The 21,020-nt window shown below is 37.9% G+C and overlaps 1 protein-coding gene across 5 annotated transcripts in view; it reads right to left on the reverse strand.

The window, feature by feature from the left end:
• Positions 1-3,969: 3,969 nt before the first annotated feature.
• Positions 3,970-21,020, reverse strand: part of LOC129280723 (uncharacterized) — a 36,108-nt gene continuing 19,057 nt past the window's right edge. For 3 of the 5 annotated variants that reach the window (XM_064111840.1, XM_064111841.1, XM_064111842.1), the window contains 5 exons: positions 19,630-19,720; positions 12,047-12,177; positions 11,314-11,448; positions 10,494-10,637; positions 3,970-8,522 (listed from right to left, as the gene is read on the reverse strand). In XM_064111840.1, coding sequence (XP_063967910.1) covers positions 8,451-8,522; positions 10,494-10,637; positions 11,314-11,448; positions 12,047-12,177; positions 19,630-19,720 — 573 coding nt within the window. In that variant the 3' untranslated portion in view covers positions 3,970-8,450. The remainder of the gene's footprint in view (positions 8,523-10,493; positions 10,638-11,313; positions 11,449-12,046; positions 12,178-19,629; positions 19,721-21,020) is intronic. The other 2 variants (XR_010296192.1, XR_010296193.1) reach the window with 1 other exon arrangement.

Below are 21,020 nucleotides of genomic sequence, written 5' to 3' on the forward strand. Positions count from 1 at the left end.
GCAGCAACTGGAGTGATTGTTTCCACTCAAACAATCCGTAACCGACTTCACAGAGCCAATATGCATGCCAGACGGCCAGCTCAGTGTGTCCCACTCACCCCTGCTCACAGAAGAATTCGTCTCAACTGGGCTCGGGAGCATGTCAGATGGACCAGACAGCAATGGCGTAGAGTTCTGTTCACAGATGAGAGCAGATTTTCCCTTGACCACAATGATGGACGTTCGAGAGTCTGGAGGCGACCAGGAGAGAGATTTGCAGACCCCTGTATTGCAGAACATGACCGTTATGGGGGAGGCAGCGTCATGGTGTGGGGAGGCATCACCTACGCCAACCGTACTCGTCTCTACGTGGTCCCAGGGGGAGCAATGACAGGAGTGAGGTACAGGGATGAGGTCCTTGAACCTATAGTGGTGCCATTTGCAGAAAATGTGGGACAAAACATCATTTTCATGGATGACAATGCCCGTGCCCACCGAGCTAGGGTGGTGACCGAGTTCCTTGAGGGCCAGGGGATTGAGCGTATGGAGTGGCCAGCGAGGTCCCCGGACTTAAACCCGATAGAGCACGTCTGGGACATGATGGGGAGGAGTCTCGAGCAGCTCGAAGCCCATCCACTTGGACTGCAGCAGCTGGGTGTGGCTCTGGAGGCTGCATGTGATGCACTGGACGTCAGAGACATCAATCGCCTCATCAGCTCCATGAGACAGCGCTGTGAAGCCGTTATTGCTGCAGGAGGTGGTCACACTCGTTACTGAACTGCCTGAAAGACACTCAGACATTCGTTTTTATCACTTCATGTCGGTAGCTGATACCCCTCGGGGCCCACTTTTCAGGATGTGCAGTGATGCGAGAGACATTGTGCAACAACTGAAACCACCCATGCGTGAAATTGATTACAGCGTGTTTAAGGACATTTAGGACAGTTGTACTGAGGTATTTCCAGAAATAAAACACCTTGTATAAAATCTTTATGTACGTTTTAAAAAGTGGTCCTTAACTTTTTTTGAGTAGTGTAGTTCAAATGTGTAGAGATAAGTATTGTAATCTATAGCTACATTATTGCTATTCGCTTTGATCACCATTTTACGTTAACTTTAACTGTTGAATTTGTACCTTATTCTGTAAACGTGTTACATTTTAAATTAGTATATTGTAAACATAAGTTTGTATTTATAAATTTGCTATATCTGTATATATTATGTATATCTACTTTGTAATTAAAGGGCCCCAACGAAAACCAGTGTTTGTACTGATTGGGCTTCCCTTTTTAAATATGTGAAATAAATAAATAAAAGGTTCTCATCAAAGTTGAAATTTTTCAACACTCAGTGTCATAATGAAAATTTTCTCAGACTGCCCCCTTCCCCCTCTCTATCTATCTCTTTCTCTTTGGCACATACACTGTAAAAATATTGGTAAAAGTTTTACCACCACGATGGTATGTGTCCATTCAATTTGGGCAGTATTTTACCCAATGTGGGAAGCATATTGTTCAGTAAGGTTAAAAAATAAGCAGCAATTACTTTAGAATGGGCAAAATTTTCATCGCACTGGATAAATAAAAATGCCCAATGTTGGTTGGACATATAATATCCCTCCTGGACCACTTTTACCCAATATTTTTTAAGTGCATAGGCCTGGAGCGTTGTGGCCCAGTGGATTAGTCTCCGGACTTTGAAACAGAAGGTCGTGGGTTCGAATCCCAACCATGGCGTAATTTCCTTCAGCAAGAAATTGATCCACAATGTGATGCACTCAACCCAGGTGAGGTAAATGGGTACCTGGCAGGAATTTATTTCTTGAAACGCAGCGCGCGTAACAGCTGCACTGCTAAAGCCAGGGTAATTATGCTGCATATATTGTAGAGCGCTTAGAGACTTCTGACAAAGTAAGTGTTAAGCGCTATATAAGGAAGTATAATTATAATTATAATTATTATACGCCCTAGCTATGTCAGTGTTATAGTCAATATATAAGCTCCCAAGACCAAGGCAAAGACCAAGGCAAGACCAAGGGATGAAAATCCAAGGTAAGACCAAGGGACAAAAAACCAAGGCAAGACAAAGGTATGAAAACAAAGCAAGACCAAGGCCAAGGAAAGACCGAGGGATGAAAATCCAAGGTAAGACCAAGACAAGACAAAGATATGAAAACAAAGCAAGGCCAAGGAAAGACCGAGGGATGAAAATCCAAGGTAAGACCAAGACAAGACAAAGATATGAAAACAAAGCAAGACCAAGGCCAAGGAAAGATGAATAAATGAAAGCAACCAGTCAAGACCAAGGGATGAAAACCTCTCAATCAAGGTATATAGGCCTGTAGCCCTCGAGACTAGGTCCAAAGTCCAAAGAAATGAGAATCCAAGCCAAGTCCAAGACATATGTTAACCACAAGACAAGACCAAGGCATGAAAACCTCAAAACTTCTAAATATCAAGATATAGGCCTGTAGGCCTACATTAAAATGATGAGTGCTGAGCAACAGATTCATGAAAATATTAACCAACATCCGATGGGATATATATTCCCAAGTCAAATGAAGGTAACATCTTTTTTATCTATATTTTTTTTGGAGGGGGGGGGCTCGATCTTTTTAGTGCATGGTGAAACTTCGTTGTATGAACCCCCAAAATATAATTTGAAATAGGATATTGGAGTGGAGTGGCGGAACGTGACCCGAAGGAGACAAATGATTGGAGGGGCACTGTGTTCTTTGTGAACAATGATGTGCCCCTCCTATGCTTTGTCTCCTCCGGGTCACGGTCTGCCACTGTTGGAGTGAGAGCTCATCTATGAAACTTAGCGGTTACAAAACTAAATGTATTACTGTACACACGCATGACCATATTATTTCCAAACACCCCCTAAACGAGTTTTTCCCTGTGTGCAAAACTACCCGCTAAACAAGTTTTTCGCAAGCTTCATTAACACATTTTGGCCCAACAAGTTGTCGCCAGAATATGACCCCTAAACACGTTTGTCTTCTTGATAATAATATATTTAATAATAGACAAAACTATATTTATGGGCATTGCATAGCCCCCCCCCCCCCCCCCCGTGCAGTTAGGGTTAAAATACACAATCAGGAAGAACCGGAAAACTTTTCAGAAACGAGGAAAAAGCCCCGGGGAAAAAACTTGGGGAAAAAACATCACCTAATACGTTTGGCTAGTTTTAGAAAAAAAAACATACACTAAATACGTTTGACCCCGCCACTGACCATTGACCAGACTTTCAAAACCACCCTTATATTTGAAAATTGGTGTTTTTGATACCCTTAACGAGTGCACGTGCGGCCCGCGTCCAAAACTGAAAGAAAACATACCCCTTTAAACAAGTTTTTTTTTTTGGGGGGGGGGTCACGCGTGTGTACAGCAATATATTTGACTCCCCCCCCCCCCCCCGCAGATAAATCCATGCATCAATAGTAGTATTCATTATTTGGTGATTAAAAAAAGTATCAGTTTTGTCTAGTGGGGGGATGATTGTACATGCCACCCCCTCTCCAAAAAGTGGAGGGGATGTATCCCCCTCCATCATCCCCCTGGGATTTACGCCCGTGTCAAAAAGTAAAAACATGGCACACTTCATGCGGTAATTGGGGCTCTTATAATATATGTGAGGTGTATAGTGTAGGTGACTATTAAATTGACACAATTTGGCTATCATTTTTAAGGATCGGTCATGCTGGAATGCACTTATTGCTGTTTTGATTATCATGATTATATATATATATTTTTGGGGGGTGGGGCAACTGCCCCTGCTGCATATGGCCATGTGTAGGAACACATCTGCCTTGGAACAAAATAAATTTAGCAAGAATTATCTAACATGGTTTAAAACTAAGTCATTAATGTTTTGGGGAAAAACTCTGAATAAGCATAATTCTGTATTATGAAATGCACAGAACTATTTCAAGATCTCACTTCATAATCATACTTACTAAAATAAATTAACAATACACATTAATTTCTTGTGTCTTTTATCATTTAATACAGACTTTAAATAATTTTAATTGGTATATAACTAATTAAGATGGCACTGAAATCCTTAAGTTGGTATTTAAAAATATCCAACCTTGAAAAAGGCCTTGTACTACAATCAAACATTAACAACAATATCAAGTATTGAAGAATGAACTTCCCCTCTGTATGTACTTCTCTTTAAGACATCAACACGATAGCATGCGTCCGTTCGGCATGATTTGACCAATGCGGTGACATTTAAGCATGACTCTAAGTCACAATTAATCTTTGTGAAACACCCCCCCCCCCCCCCCCATGGAAGGCAATTCTTTGGAAGACATTGATACAGACATTCATAGTAACATAATATCACAATAAGATTCATTTAAACTGAATAGTGCAATTCAAAATTGGTAAAACAACAAATTGGTAACTCGCTGGATTCCACAACAATTAGCTATGCAGTGTATAAAATAATATACAAGTATAAATCATTTCATTGAATGAAAGAATGCATACTCTTTTTACTCAATCAAATAATGGATTAAAAAATGATGTAATTGCAGAATCACAAATTCAGGAAGTGATTTGAATTGGCACGATCACATCATGATATAATTGAAGAATGTCATGTAACCTACATGTATATCGTTATCACAATGATCAGATATAAAATAGATTAATAGAAGTGAACATGGAACAATTCCAGTTTATTAGCTTCATAAAATGACACATTGGATCTGCAGTTAGAGTGCAGACAATGAGAAAAATCGGCTCAAACCTACAGCTGATTAATCACCTGTTCATCCATTGTGACGTCAGCACATGTAAAATATGCGCATCATGCGATCATGATGCGCACAAACAACTGTGGAATTATGTCCTTAAGAATAGGGGCAAAATAGTGGGGTTCAAAGTAACTGAAGACCACCTAAGGGAAAGGCCTTCGATGCCCTGAGAAATTTCCTTGATGCCCTTCCAAATATGTTTACACTCAAAGCCAAAATAAGTACAGTTTTTGCCTATGGCCATGCTACCCAGTGTACAGTAACCCAGTGCATGTGTCCCATTGAGACGAACATTTATTATTGATGCCCTTTTTAATGATAATGGGTGTCCCAAAGCCCTGTTTTCCCATCCTTTTGAATACCTCATTGAAAATGGATTTGGCACTTTGAATGATTAATCCATGTCCTTATTTTGTGTATCTCATATTAGCACAAGAAAGTGACGCCAGTTATGCATGAAGCTGGCTGTAGCTTAGAAACATTTTACAGAACAGCGCCCTCCTATGATGAAATCATGGGTACTGTTTCATTAAGATATGCCACACTGAGTAGATAGGGGAGCCTTCGGCAAAAAGGGTACAAAAATAAAATGGATACAAACTACTACATCTGCATAAAAGCACCATTCTAGCTCCTAAAACAATGTACGGGAAGCTCACCTGGAAGAAAAATACATTGTAAAAATACCCCCCCAAAAAATGATCAAAGATATTGGTGAAGGTTTGAGGAAAATCCAGCAAAGATAAAGTTAATAGAATTTTAAGATTTGGATTTGTGACGTCACATACGAGCAGCTGCCCCATACATGTATGTTGTGTATTTTACAAAATGCATAAATTTCAGTTGAAGACTATAAAATTCTGTTCTTTCTGGAGTGGGTGTGAAAAATTTGGCTGCAGACATATTGAAGGAACAAATAAAACCATTTTAAATTTGTTGAGGAAATGACATGGGAGGTCACAAATACAAAAAATTCTCATTCTAATAACTTTTGATATCATTGATGGATTTTCTTCAAACCTTAACCAATATTTTTCATTATATTTTCTGCTGTTTTTACCCAAAAAAAATTCCATGATGAACTTCCCCTTTAAATTATCTTGAATATTTCAGACTTTCTGTCAAATAACTATCAAGCACACATTCAATTCTACCATAGTAAATTGTTCTATATTCATAAAAAATAAAGATATATCTAGCAACACGTAATAATTTACCAATATATTTTCACAAAGAAGAATATTATGTGAATTGAATATGTTTAAGTAGCATTCATGATTACAATGTACATTTCAATCAATAAAGAACAACTATTTACAAGTTTACTAGAGTACTTCTCGATCATATTTACACTTTTTCAAGTCTCAACACAAATACAAGGTGAAGGGACATCTAAGTAAATGGGAGATTTCAAGTTCAGTGTTAGTATTGGTGTTAGAAGCACAGAACACTCCCTTCCCTAGCATCAACACCTTACATGCCCTAAAAAACACTTGAGCCAAATAAAAATAATAGGCATTTTGTTGGCAAATCTATCAAAAAATAATCTGTTCAAAGAAGTATTTCTATTATCATTATTACCCCGGATTTAGCTAGTCTAGAGCTACCTTCGAGTGCTCAATGCTTTCAAGGTATTAATCCTACCGGGTACCCATTCACCTCACCTGGGTTGACTGCAGCATGATGTGGGTAAATTTCTTGCTGAAGGAAAAAAAGCAAAGGCTGGGAATCGAATCTAAATCCCTCAGATTGAAAGATGAATCATAACCACTACACCACAACGTTCCCATCACATCAAAGTACATTGATGATAAATCAACAAACATTCTTTCCAAGAATAATCGGATCTTGGAAGTCAGTGGATTCTGACATGAAAAATATGACAGCTGAGCAGCCTGGCGTTACACAGTCTACTGCCCTGCCGGTGTAAACTTCTGAAGGTTCAGAAAGGTTTAATTTACACCTTGTGAGATTCATCCAAGAACCAACTACATTTTAGGTCTAGTGTTGTGCTGATCTCCAAATTACCCGTGATCACCAAACTCAAGGGTACATGTACATATTATTCTTACAAATATAAACAAGGATCTTGTAACACAAAGGTCTGTTCTTATCACTATAATGGCCTTAGCCAATGAAAATCAGTGTTGTATGCCAGTATTGATGACAACACCGAGCAGGGACAAATCAAAATTGCTCTTTCATATTTTGCATTGTGTGACAGGATAGAGGTACCCATTATACTGTCAATGTTGCTTCATTTAAATGGGCAAAAATTTGCTTAAGCAGAAGACAAATTGTCCAACTTTCCAATATTCAGCAGAGTCTGCAGAAAATAACCTTATTGGCCCGTATTCTGATGGCAGGTTTAACTTAAACTCAGGTTTAAAGTTGTGGTTTAAGTATGGGAAGCCAAAAAGTATCAAAATTTTTATTAAGTTGTATGTTTCTCATATTTACTGTGCTCTTTCCTGATTCATCGATGGTGAAGACAATCATCTATTTATACTTGCTAGACAATTATGAATGATTTGAGAGCCAAATGAGCTGAAGTATGCTATCTCTACTGTTAGTGATTTATGTAACAATTGGCTACCCATACTTAGACCACAATTTTAAACCTGAGTTTAATTTAAACCCGACTCCAGAATATGGGCCATTGGGTTGATTAATCGTCAAAGTCAAACACTTTTTTTGGACGAGAATACGTAAAATGTGAGATTACATCTTTTCAGGTGAATTTCTGAGGTCTTCCCGCATGAGATTTAACTTCAGCAAGTCAAGCATAATAGTCACACTGCCTAACAATAACCATTATTTGAGATTTCAGTTTACTTTGAATAAGTACAGAATTTAGAAACACAAATTAAAAGCATTATACAATTGAAACTACTATCCTTGGTTTCTCCGTGATCACCCATTTTCAACAGTGTTACAGTAGCTTATAAACATTCTGTCAGTGAAAATGACATCACGAAACACTCCCCTATATTGAGCAAGGTTTGGCTGAGATTTTTAAGTAAAAGGCATGATGAATACACATGGAACAAACCATATACATGCAGCCAGATTCAGGCTGTTTGATAGACGCATCACATATAATTGGGTGATGCTTGAAAATGAATTATTTATGACATTATTAAACTTTTCTCATACATGGAAGATCGAATCGTCAAGTGTTTTCTACTACACTTGCAGAAACTGGAAGCGCAATTGGTTGGAAGCACTAAAGATGAGCTAAGACACGAGGTGATAGAATAAGGAATATAAAATAAAGCTACATGTATCGCAAGTAATACTGTTTTCTATGGTGTTAGTCTTGGTGTCGGCATTGTCAGATGAGTTGGTTCGTGTCAGGATCCTCAATAATACATCAGCAGGCTCAAACACCAGAGCAGAGTGTTAAGGAAGAAGTGAAATGGACTAATGTAACACCAATCTTGAAGAAATGTCCAGGAACACCATAGTAGATAAAGGTGTCTTGTCAAGGTACACAATGAATCTGACACTAACACCGGAGTAGAGTGTAACTGGATTGGTGTCACAGAAGGCTCCGATGATGGTAATACATAAAACATCAACTATTACACTACAAATGAGTGTAGGGCAAGATGACATGGATTGGTGAAGTAGTTGTTATCACATACACCAAGCTTAACTTTACAGCTAGGAACCCTCAGGAAAGAGTCAAGATGTGTCACAGTGGTGTAAACTGGCACACAGCATTGAATAGCAGTTCAAGGCACTTGCAAATCTGTGTTGCTTGGGGCTACATAAGAGAGGAAAAACAGAAAAGATAGAATGTGAATAAATCAATTTGCTACAAGCTGATGATCAAATACAAAGCACATCAGTATTTCATATATTCTTCATATAATGTGTGCATTTGTTCATTTACTCATATTCAGCTATGCAATTTTTGGTATTGTGAAGGTACAACAAAATATATTCAGAAATAATATATAGGCCTACAGTTGAGGCAATATTCATTGCAAAAAAAAAGTAACAGGGGGGGGGGGGAGTATCACAATAATCTCATGTTTACATCTTTACCTCATTCTACTATTAATATCTTATCATCAGAATAATCATCACTGTTGAAATCATTGTACTCTAAAAATATACTTGTGATCAAAATACTCCCAAAAGATGGTTATTCAGAATTTGTTGAAATATCCATTGACAGTCAACCTGTCAAACGGTGACCCATTAAAAACACAAGAGTTTTCTGAGCTTTGGTTTGGCACAGCCACACCAACACTGCAGATCCCCGAGGCATGTGTACACCACTGTTATAAACTACTGAAATCCTTGCATCTGATTGGCTGAGAGCAAATTTGGCAGTGAGAATCTGTGACAAGATGACTCCCCAGGTAGGTACTATGAGTCAGATATGACCTTAACAGAAATACTACCAAACAATAATGGAGATAAAATTGATCCAAACTGCCCTGAAGGTATTTTGTAACCTTTGATCTCGGACTTATTGGCCCGTATTCTGAAGTCAGGTTTAACTTAAACCACGGTCTAACTCTGTGCTAAAATTATGGGAAGCCAAAAGTGTCAAAATTTTTATTAAGTTGTATGTTTCGTATGTTTAGTGTGGTCTTTCCTGATTCATCAATGGTGAAGACAATCATCTATTTATACTTCCAAGACAATTATGAATGTTTTGAGAGCCAAATGAGCTGAAATGTGATCTCTCTACTGTTAGAGATTTATGTAATAATTGGCTATCCATACTTAAACCACAACTTTAATTAGACCTGAGCTTAAGTTAAACATGACTACAGAATACGGGCCATTAGAAAGATATCAATCTGCATATAGAGTACCAGGGGACTGTAACACAAAGTTCAGCAATCACTTTAAAGGAATATCTTTATGACTGATTGAATTGACTATTGTGTACAATCAATTGTTAAAATCAAGCATACAATCAATAACTACCCTAATACAAGCCCAAGGTTGTCTTCTGAAAGAGAGTGATTACTCCAATCACTCTGAACTATGGAAAGCCAGCAGTGTGTTAAGTATTTATCAAGAACTATTTTACGTTGTGTAATGTATCTTTTAATACTGGTACATTAAAAAAATAATTAACTGAATCTCTCACATATATTCATAATGAGCGGTGTAGAACGACATACAGGGGTGTGGTAAGGGTGTATAGGGGTGTGGTGTGGTGTATTTGGGTGTAGTAAGGGTGTATGTTGAGTACATTCAAGTAGGAGACGGTCATAAAGGTCTTCTCCTTCTTGACCTAGCTTGACTGCCATCAACTGTCTCCCTAAACTATCTTCACTATGAACAGTTTAGGAAGACATAGAGGGGTGTGAGGTGTATGGAACAGGTGGATAGAGGTGTAATAGGGGAGTAGGGAGTGTATGTAGGGGGAACATACTTGACCTAGCTTGACTGCCATCAACTGTCTCCCTAAACTATCTTCATAGTGGACAGTTTAGGAAGACATAGAGGGGTGTGAGGTGTATGGAACAGGTGGATAGGGGTGTAATAGGGGAGTAGGGAGTGTATGTAGGGGAAAATACCTGATGAGTACATTAAAATAGGAAACAGTCATAAAGTTCTTCTTCTTGACCTAGCTTGACTGCCATCAACTGTCTCCCTAAACTATCTTCATTATGAACAGTTTAGGAAGACATAGAGGGGTGTGAGGTGTATGGAACAGGTGGATAGGGGTGTAATAGGGGAGTAGGGAGTGTATGTTTGGGGGACATACCTGGTGAGTACATTCAAATAGGAGACAGTCATAAAGTTCTTCTCCTTCCTGACCGAGCTTGACTGCCATCAATTGTCTCCCTAAACTATCTTCATAGTGAACAGCTCGGATGATTTCTACCAGGCCATGTCTCCATCTAACAACCTTAAGACAAAAAAAAAATATATATATATATATATCATCAATAGCAAGTTTGAGCCCATTAAGACTTTGGTTCACATTGACTTGTATAACTTTTAAAATGCTAAATTGTGCCTGTAATGCATTCAAAACATCAAGCCATGAACAAAATTACACCACAAACATCAATGAAGTAGAACAAGTCAAGCGGAATAGTGCCAGGTATGTGATGGGCAACCCATGATCGTCAATCAAGTGTTAGTGACATGTTAAAAGAGCTTCAGTGGCCTACACTCCAGAACAGACGAAAGCACAGTCAGTTAGCAATGCTCTTCAGGATAAGGTTCAACCTGGTTCATATTCACTGGATGAACTATCTGATTCCTTGATTCTGATTCTGGCTGCTTGAAATGCTATGAATCCAGTGACCGGGTAATAATGATTGCTTTAAGCAGTCCTGCACAGTGGTCCCACTTCCTTGCTTAAAAGTTCGAAATATATGACATATGAAACTGGTTGATTTCAAAGTGTTTGAAACTGTAATATGCATTTTTATGTTTCATTGGTCCGCCAGTGGGAATGAAATTGCATCCTTGACCAGCACCACTGGACAGACCCAGGTTGATCGACAAACTCGCCTCAAACTTTATAATAATATTATAACAATGTTTGGATTAAATGTTAGCAATCCTATCCTAACCTGTGGCGGTCTGATACCGGGTGGAATCTGAAATCTATCTTGGGGAATCTTCTCTAAAATCTTGATGCCATACTTGGAGAGATTCAACGTGACAAAGTCCTGATCGGTCTCAGCAAACTTGAACTGACCATCCATCTGAGGGAGAGTGAGGGGAGAGAAGAGAGAGAGAGAAAGAAAGACAAAGTATGATAGTTCTTAATCCATGCGATGACACAGAATCAGTGAAAAATCTATACGTACATGTAGAAGTTGGTTACATGAATGTACAAAGCACAGACATGAAGATGAAATATATGTAGAATTCATCATCTTGGACTTGATATTGATGATGATAACGATGATGACAATGATCTCATTAAATTAAATAACAAAATATGATTGCTATTGACTGTACTTTTATCAATAGACATGTCAACACAAGTTCCAGGACCTGAACAAGTTCCAAATGGACTTTCAAATATCCAAAATCATAACATTTCTATCAGTGAAAAATGAACCCTTATACTACTTAATCCTCTGTTGAATGATAATAAAGGGATTACCTACATGTAGACCCTGAACAGGTCCTGGTCTTACCTGTGCTTAGTCCAGGACCTGAATGAGTTCAATATGCAATACCCAGAACCTAATAATTATCAATGTATATTTACATTTCAGGACTTAATTTCCATAGGCTATAAAATAAAAGGATCACTTTAGACCCTGTCTCCAATAGAACAGGTCCTGCTCTTACCTGTGCTTGGTCAAGGGCTTGGATGAGATCAAGGTGGTCTTCTTGTGAATGTTGTAGACCCTGAGCTGAGGCGATCATACCAACATACCTCACCATGAAGTCCACTGAGAGGGTTAAAGGATCCCGTACAACTGAATAATCAAGTCAGAAATCATTACAAAATCATTACAGAGGAAGACGCTATTAAATCTACAGATCAGTGACATAACATTTGCTCCTGCGACAATGGCTCTAGCTTAATTTCGCCTAAGATGTAGGGTTAAAGTTGCAATAGGGTTTTAGGTTAGGTTAGTATAAAAAGTGTTAAATCCTGGGTTGAAATTGGTAATTCGATTAGTATGTGGAGTAGAGCAGAGCAATTGTCTCCGGAGCAAATGATATGGAACCACATGATCAGGTGGATGTTTCGTTATTCTGTTTGTAATTAAATTATAAGCGACTTCATGAACGACTTACGATCCTTTCTCATGGTAAATGATATACACCAAGATGTATATATACCGAAAATGCACCTTATCATATATATATATATATATACATGTAGCAAAATAAATTTCTGATCCATGCTCGATAAGTTGATAAACATACATCCATGTGTGTCTAATGATATTGCATTATGCTATTACACACTTTCATTATTTTAAATTTCAATATTTTATTTATTTTTGTATATATATATATATATATATATATATATATATATATATATATATATACATGTATATATTTTTCCCCTTCAATTAATTGAAAATATGTGGAAATTGTATTATGCGATTATGTATGTATTATTGATTTCCTGTTTATATGAACTGTTATAACTATTATGATTTTCTAATGATGTCATTGTATTATTGTAAAACAAAATATTCATGTCAATTGAATGAAGTATATTAATAAATTCCATTCAATTCACCAAATTTTCAATGATGGTTATTCAGTGCCGAAGTGATGACGTCAAAAAGCGTTTTTTATACCCTATTTTGGTAGAGCATGATGAACCCCCCACCCCCCACCCAAATTTGGTAGGAATTGGTCCATGGGGGAGGGGGGCTTAGATATGACCTAATGAATACATAATCAGCCCCATTGAAATTAGTGTACCAGGCCAATCATACATTGACTTTAATGGGGCTAATTATGTATTCATGAGGTCCTATCTTGGGACCCAATAGACCGATTCCCACCAAATTTGGGTTGTGGGGGGTTTTCATCATGCTCTATCAAAATATGATATCAAAAAGCTGATGTGCAAAAAGTGAAAATTGATGACGTCACAATTCGGTACTCTAATTAAAGTCGCTTGTAACTTGAGAACAGCTCATTGCATACATGTATGAGTTGCCCATATTATTGTCAAAGGCAGCTCCATTTTAGTCCGAACTCACACACAAGACAAATAGTGCACTAAACTGAATTTCATCAAAAAGTGGAATAAGTGCCTTTTGGAAATAAACCAAAGAGAGGCTCCTTTCCTGCCAAAAGCTTTCAAGTGAACGTTAATCAATCAATAGTGATGTAAAGACTTAGAAGATCAAAACAAAATGAGATTAGGGTGGGCAGGAAGGGGGTTGGAGAAGGCTGTACCCAATTATCAACTTATATTACGAATCAAATGCAACGGTGAAGATGTCCTGGGTCTGACGGCCCTGGTGAGTAGGGAGGATGACGATGGTAAAGCGAGTTGTGGATGAAGAAGGGAGGAAGGTTTTTGCAGGAGGAATAAGCAGCTGAAGAATACAAGATGGTTAATGGCGAGAAGGAAAAGGTGAGGGTGCTATGAACAAATAGAGTTTAGTTGAAGGTTTATGAAGAAGGAATAAGGAGCTGTAAGAGGAAGGACAGGAAAGCGAGGATGATTGAAGATTTAGAAGGATGAGAAAGGAAGATCGGAAATAGGAGATAAAAGTGGAGAGAAAGAAAAATAGTGAGAGGTACACTGTATGAAGTATTGGAGAGACTGAAAGAGAGATCACCAACAAAATAAAGGCAAGGAATGAGAAGCAGACAGAAAGAGAGAGAGAGCAGCAAGAGAATGAAAAGAGAAAGGAGGGATAGACCGAGATGGCAGAGAGAGAGAGACACACACACATATGGAGAGAGAAAGGGTGAGAAAGAGAAAGATGGGGGGAGGGGGACAAGGGGAGTGCAAACGTGGATCAAAGAGAGTGTGACTGCTTAGACGATACTAAAAATATACAATCTAATTAATTACTTTGGTAAGAGAGTAAAATAAATATTTTTAGTTTTCTCTAAAGGAATGAATGGAGGGGGCCTGTTGAACATCGTTAGGAAGTGAATTCCAAAATTTTGGGCCTGTGAAAATAAGAGTATTTTGAGCAAGCCGAGTTCTTACCTGTGATAATAGTTATTTTGAAAAAAAAAACATATCATGAAATGCAAAAGGTACCACTTTATTCTTATACATGTACATGTATACTGTCCTAGCTGGAATTGGTATAAGTCTTGAATTGTGGGAATCGCTACATTCACGATGACAGTCATTAATATTATCAATATCGTTATTATCATTAAAATTGTTTTTATTATTATTACTATAATGATGAAAATAATACAAATAATAATGATTATATTAATGATGATGATCATGATGATGATAATAGTATTGATATTATTATTAAGATCATACTCGTTTTATGATTCATTGTATCAAAATATGATGTTTGACCCTGAAAACACAGACCATCCCCCACCTGACGGACGCCCAATGCATGTAAATATTTTCTTGCTTTGTGAAAATACGCGAAAATCTAATGTGTTATGTATTTTTTTATCCGACTTTGATGAAATGTTAGGATTACGTTTGTTAGATTTCTCTCCTTTTATTCACATCATTATTAGGGTGAACATTCCATTTGAAATTTGATCGCTATTATTATTATCATCTGTAATTTTTCCTCTTCAGGGCTGGTAATAATCCTGCCACTTACACCTTTGACGATGACACAGATATGTCAGTCAAGGACATACTGGAAACATTCATCAAAACCAAGTTGCATCCTTGGAAAGGTAAGCGGGCCGCAAGGCCGAAATATGCTATAGGCGTTTGCCGTATAACCAATCATGACCAAGGTACCTGCTCGGTTATAATGAGAACAAATAAGAGTAATGTCGACCAGGCAGGGGGTTTCCATGCAGAGATGTTGCCGCTCAAAGAAATCAAGAGAATGGCAATTGATCCAGACTTTTCAGAAATTTTCCTTACTTTTTCGCCGTGTATACAGTGCATCGCTGAACTCCTTGGTACTGAGAAGGAACCAGGATTCCTACGCGCACTACAACGGAAATTTCCCAAGGTAAAGGTAGAGCTTACGTTCAGTGGATTGTATTACACCAGATTACCAACTTGCGATGGGATATCGCACTCCTGTCATTGCATCCCGAATGATAACGCATTAAAAAATCTGATGATGCTGGGTGCATCACCTATGGAGAAGAAAGACTGGGATGAGCTGATAGAGCTTCTGACCGAGTACGACAAGCATAAGACAGACGAGACGCATACTCTGACAGACCTGAAAGACATTCGTTATGGAGAGAAGTACGGAGAGTGGCGTGACTGGGAGGATGAACAAATGATGGATGGATACAAGAACATGAAAAAGAAGCTACTACCAGGCACAGCTCCTAATGATGTTGGAGATGTAACTGAAAAATTTGAAAAACTTGCCTGTAACTAGGGGCCGCACAGTGGGCCAGGAGAGAGCAAAAGTGCGCCAAAACTGGTTTTTGGTCATGAAACTAATTTTTTTTTTTCATGTTCTAAGTAAAGGTAAGAACCTGTAAAATGTCTCCATACAATATTTCTCCATGAAATTTATTATTAGTTGTCCATTTTATTCAATATCACTGGAAAATTACCCTTTACGGCTACCGCATACATGTGTAAATGACACGTTTTTAGATATTTCACTGTTTTAACAAGACGGATTGCTTAATTTATTTCTAATTCACAGTACTCTTTGATGAATGATTGTTTTAAGTGATCGGAAATTTTCAAGATAAGATGATAATCCCTTCAGAGGTAATTTTGGACGAAACCATTTGACAATGGGAGGTTTTAGCAATTTTTTTTCATGAGCATTTCTTTTACAAATTGCTGCCGATTGCTGCGCTGTAAATACATGACGGTCTATGTTATAGTTCATGCTTTACACTGATACCAAATTTAGCTGCATATATGTGCATTTTCTGGAGATATAACCAATTTTCCAACCACATGTTCGCCGTATTTATCACAAAAATCGTTCGATCCAAGTTAGTGTCCCATTATGCGCGTGCCGAACGTTGCGGGTGACATTAAACAAACTCCCCGTTGCGTGCTGAGAGAGAGAGAGAAAAAGGGAGACAGAGAGGGATGCAGTTATAAACAGAGATACATTGTATGAAGAAAAGTTTAATAAGGAAATAAGAAAAGACATGACAAAGAGATAATCCATAGGGGAAAAAAACAAACTTCACATACTGTATACTGTCAAAAGGCAAGAAAATAAAAATTATCACTGGAGAGGTCTTAAGGAAAATGAACTCTTCAAGCGAGACAGATTTCAGGCACGAACATCTCATGACGTCTTGTTCAAGCAGCTGTGTTTCCTACATTCTCCAACTTGTTTCGAACCATACCATCTCCCACATCAAAACCACTGGATTGTAGGAGGAAATTGAGAGTGGCACGCTCCCCTCCTCCTACCCCACGCACAGATTACATCTGCGACGCAAGGGGAGGATCTGTGTCTCCTCTCATGATTACCATGCCCCGTGCCACACAGAATGAACAACCCTGGCAGCCGCTAAAGAATCCAAACAATTTCCAGCTTTCGACTTGATCTCTTCTTCATCTCTCAAGGCGTAAGAGAAGGATTTCGGAGAGAAATTTGCGTCGGGGTGCGGGGATAATCTCCTGCCCCTGGCAAGCTTACATGCAGATCTGTCACACGCACCCTGCGTAAACCTTGGAATTTCCTTTCAGAAAGCAGCTGGGGTCAAAGCAACCTTTTACAAGATATCTATTCCCTTAATACCACCCTCCCCTCCTTCTGAACTTCCTGCATCTCCTGCAGGCTATAGCCCTTTCATATTGACTTCTATCCCCATTTTTTTTACAACTTCCTTGCACTTCATGCAGACGTGTTAAATCAACATCCTTCACCCTCCCCTCCTTCTAAACTTCCTGCATCTCCTGCAGGCTATGACCCCTTCCATATCTTCTTCTATCCTATTCACTTCTTTACAACTTCCTTTATAGAATCCATCACAGTTTTCAAATAATTTGCTTTCGCTCCTCAAATTGAAAATGTGGATCTGCTTTGGCAATACACATTGGCACCAATTTGTAAATTGAAGACCTACTGTATGAAAAATGAAGATGGATATTATCTGCTTTTGCTAAATAAATTTGCAACAATCTGTAATTTTCTATTATTTTGAAGACCTTTAAAAAAATATGGATATTATTGAAGTCAAAATGAATGATATAGTGTGCAGTGAAAACAAAATTAAAAGAAATCAAGAATGATAAAGTTTAATAAAGTTTAATTAAAATGAAATGCTCATTGTTCCAAATTTCACTTAACTATTAAAATTCAAAGTGAAGTTCAAAAAGCTTCATTCAATTTGATTAAGGATTATAAAGCACATGTGAAAGGGACACATGCCAAACTATAAGCTTCCTGCACACGAATGCTCAATGTTACCTTCAGATTATATCAAACATTCATCAAACATCAATACAAGTTCAACATTGATCAAAAGATCTGCTGAGACAAGATGTTTCAATTGGCTTGTCCGGAGGAATGTGTTCATTCAATTTTTTTTTTTTTTTTTTTTTTTTTTGAAAATACAGCAAAGGTGTTTTGTGAATTTAGAAACCTCATGGGGAAAGCCTTTGCATATAGGGTGTAGGAGGAGACAAGATCTCTCCCTCATTGCCCTTGAGATTAACAAACTTGTAAAACAAGTTGATGTCTCAAAGGTCCTAGGTCTAATTGAACAGTTTCGGTCTTGTACCTTCCTTAATGCTTTCAAAGGTTTATTTTTCATTTGGTATAATGCCAGTTTGTCCAATTACCAACTCGTCTACTATCATTTGGTCTACCATCAGTTCGTCCACTCACCACATGGTGTACTTTCATTTAGTCTAATGCCATTTCATCAAATAACCAGTAGGTTCAATAGCCATTTCGTACATATTTTGGTCCAATTGCACTAAGTGTTTAATTGGGTGAAATGAATGAAAAGAAAATGGGTATGAGACCAACTGGTTATTGGACGAAATGGTCAAAGACAACCTGGTGATTACACAAAGTGATGATTGGACCAAATGGTTGTTAGACGAAATGTTGATGGACGGTATGGCATTAGACTATAAAATGAAGGTAGACCATGTGACGAGTGGGCAATAGACGAATTGGCAATTTACCCTTTCAACATTTCAACAGTAATGCTGCAATTACACCAACGAAACCGACCAAAGGTTTAACCCTAATTCTCCCGGGGTATTTTTATTCTTGTCATTCCCGGGGGGGGGGGGGCCATTATGGCCCCCCCTTAAGATCTCAGCCGCGGATTGCGCGATCACAACGAAAATTTGCATGATGGTAGACAATGATGTAATCTACGCAGTTGCATTGGTAAATTTCACTGAATTCATATATTTTTATTTTATATGAATTAATTATGCTAATTTATTCATGAAATCATACTTTTTGCTCTGATTCACTAAATAAAGCTCCTAGAATGCTATTTTTTGGTGAAAATATTCTTTATAACATTCCTAACATTTGTGAATGAAAACATTCTGGTACCAAGACCGATTTCTTATGTATTTTATTGTTTTTTAATTTCTTATGTATTTCTTTTTTTTTTTTGCTTTTTTTTTTTTATTGTTTTTTCGATGGAAATCGTTCCAGACTTAATTCTGATCATAAACAAGGCAAAATTAATAAGGTTTAATCAGTAAAAGTAGAAATAATGATACATTTATGAATTTTGGCTAAATACACAATTTGCATTGGATTTGTACATGAAATCACGTTTATGAGCAATTTGGGGTCTGACATGCACTTACATAATGTTGCGTAATGTCGTAACCGAGTACCCGGGCGTCATAAATTTGGTCTCAAAATTTGCGCGAGACTTGAAAGTATAAAGTCAGTGAGCGGCGAGGTCAACAAATTTTGCGCAGCAGATATATCGCGAAAATTGTCGAGGGGGGGGCCATTATGCCCCCCCCCCCCCGGAAGAATTAGGGTTAATACCATTGATAGCTTTGGCCGGTCTGGAGTCGGCTTTGCCTGTGTGACAGTGACATTGTGCTGGTGTATGATCTTTAAAAGTACAAGATGCACAACACATACAAATTCTCTTCAAGCCCAATCTACATATTTGACTGATAGATTCCTCAAACTACCACATTGGGTGGAGGGCAACAATTGGAGGTAAACCCTACAGTGGGATTTGAACCCTAGACCCTAGACCTTATGCTTCACAGTCCAGAGATTTATCCACTGAGCCATGACACCTGTATACATGCATCAGGGCTATGGATTTCCTGAGATGATACTTACAAGGAGGTTTTCTTTCTGCTACCATGTCTTTATATCCTTGGCGTGATGAAACTGGGTCTGGACGGAGAGGCACAGCTGCTGTATGATGGGGCTGTACAGAAGACAAAAAAAAATGTTCTCAGTATACTTTCTAAACTAGTTTTATAGTGGACACGGGTTAAGGAAACCAGTTCGGAAGATCTTAAGACAGAAAGACAGAAAGACAGAAAGAAACAAAGACCATGTTCTCAGTATACTTTCTAAACTAGTTTTATAGTGGACACGGGTTCAGGAAACCAGTTCGGAAGATCTTAAGACAGAAAGAAACAAAGACCATGTTCTCAGTATACTTTCTAAACTAGTTTTATAGTGGACACGGGTTCATGAAACCAGTTCGGAAGATCTGAAGACAGAAAGACAGAAAGAAACATAGACCATGTTCTCAGTATACTTTTTAAAAGAGTTTTATAGTGGAAACCGGTTCATGAAACCAGTTCGGAAGAACTGAAGAGAGAAAGACAGAAAGAAACAAAGACCATGTTCTCAGTATACTTTCTAAAAGAGTTTTATAGTGGAAACCAGTTCACGAAACCAGTTTGGAAGATCTGAAGACAGAAAGACAGAAAGAAACAAAGACCATGTTCTCAGTATACTTTCTAAACTAGTTTTATAGTGGAAACCAGTTCACGAAACCAGTTAGGAAGACCTAAAGACAGAAAGAAACAAAGACCATGTTCTCAGTATACTTTCTGAACTAGTTTTATAGTGGAAACCAGTTCACGAAACCAGTTTGGAAGATCTGAAGACAGAAAGACAGAAAGAAACAAAGACCATGTTCTCAGTATACTTTCTAGACTAGTTTTATAGTGGAAACCGGTTCATTAAACCAGTTCCGAAGATCTGAAGACAGAAAGAAACAAAGACCATGTTCTCAGTATACTTTCTGAACTAGTTTTATAGTGGAAACCGGTTCAGGAAACCAGTTCGGAAGATCTGAAGACAGAAAGAAGAAACAAAGACCATGTTCTCAGTATACTTTCTAATCTAGTTTTGTAGTGGAAACCGGTTCATGAAACCAGTTCGGAAGATCTGAAGACAGAAAGAAACAAAGACCATGTTCTCAGTATACTTTCTAAACTAGTTTTATAGTGGAAACAGGTTCATGAAACCAGTTCGGAAACAAAGTCCATGTTCTCAGTATACTTTCTAATCTAGTTTTGTAGTGGAAACCGGTTCGGAAGATCATTTTGCTAGCATTCCCATCTGATTGCACACTCACAAAATCTAAATTGGGGACAACATTAAAAAAAAAAATCAAGACAAAAAAAAATGCCGGTTTGGATCATTACTTAGTCACTGAGAGCCAAAATGAGATTTTCTGTGTGAAATATAATAGCATTTACTAGCATAAT

Source organism: Lytechinus pictus, chromosome 17 (genome assembly GCF_037042905.1).
Source record: "Lytechinus pictus isolate F3 Inbred chromosome 17, Lp3.0, whole genome shotgun sequence".
Taxonomy (NCBI): Eukaryota; Metazoa; Echinodermata; class Echinoidea; order Temnopleuroida; family Toxopneustidae; genus Lytechinus; species Lytechinus pictus.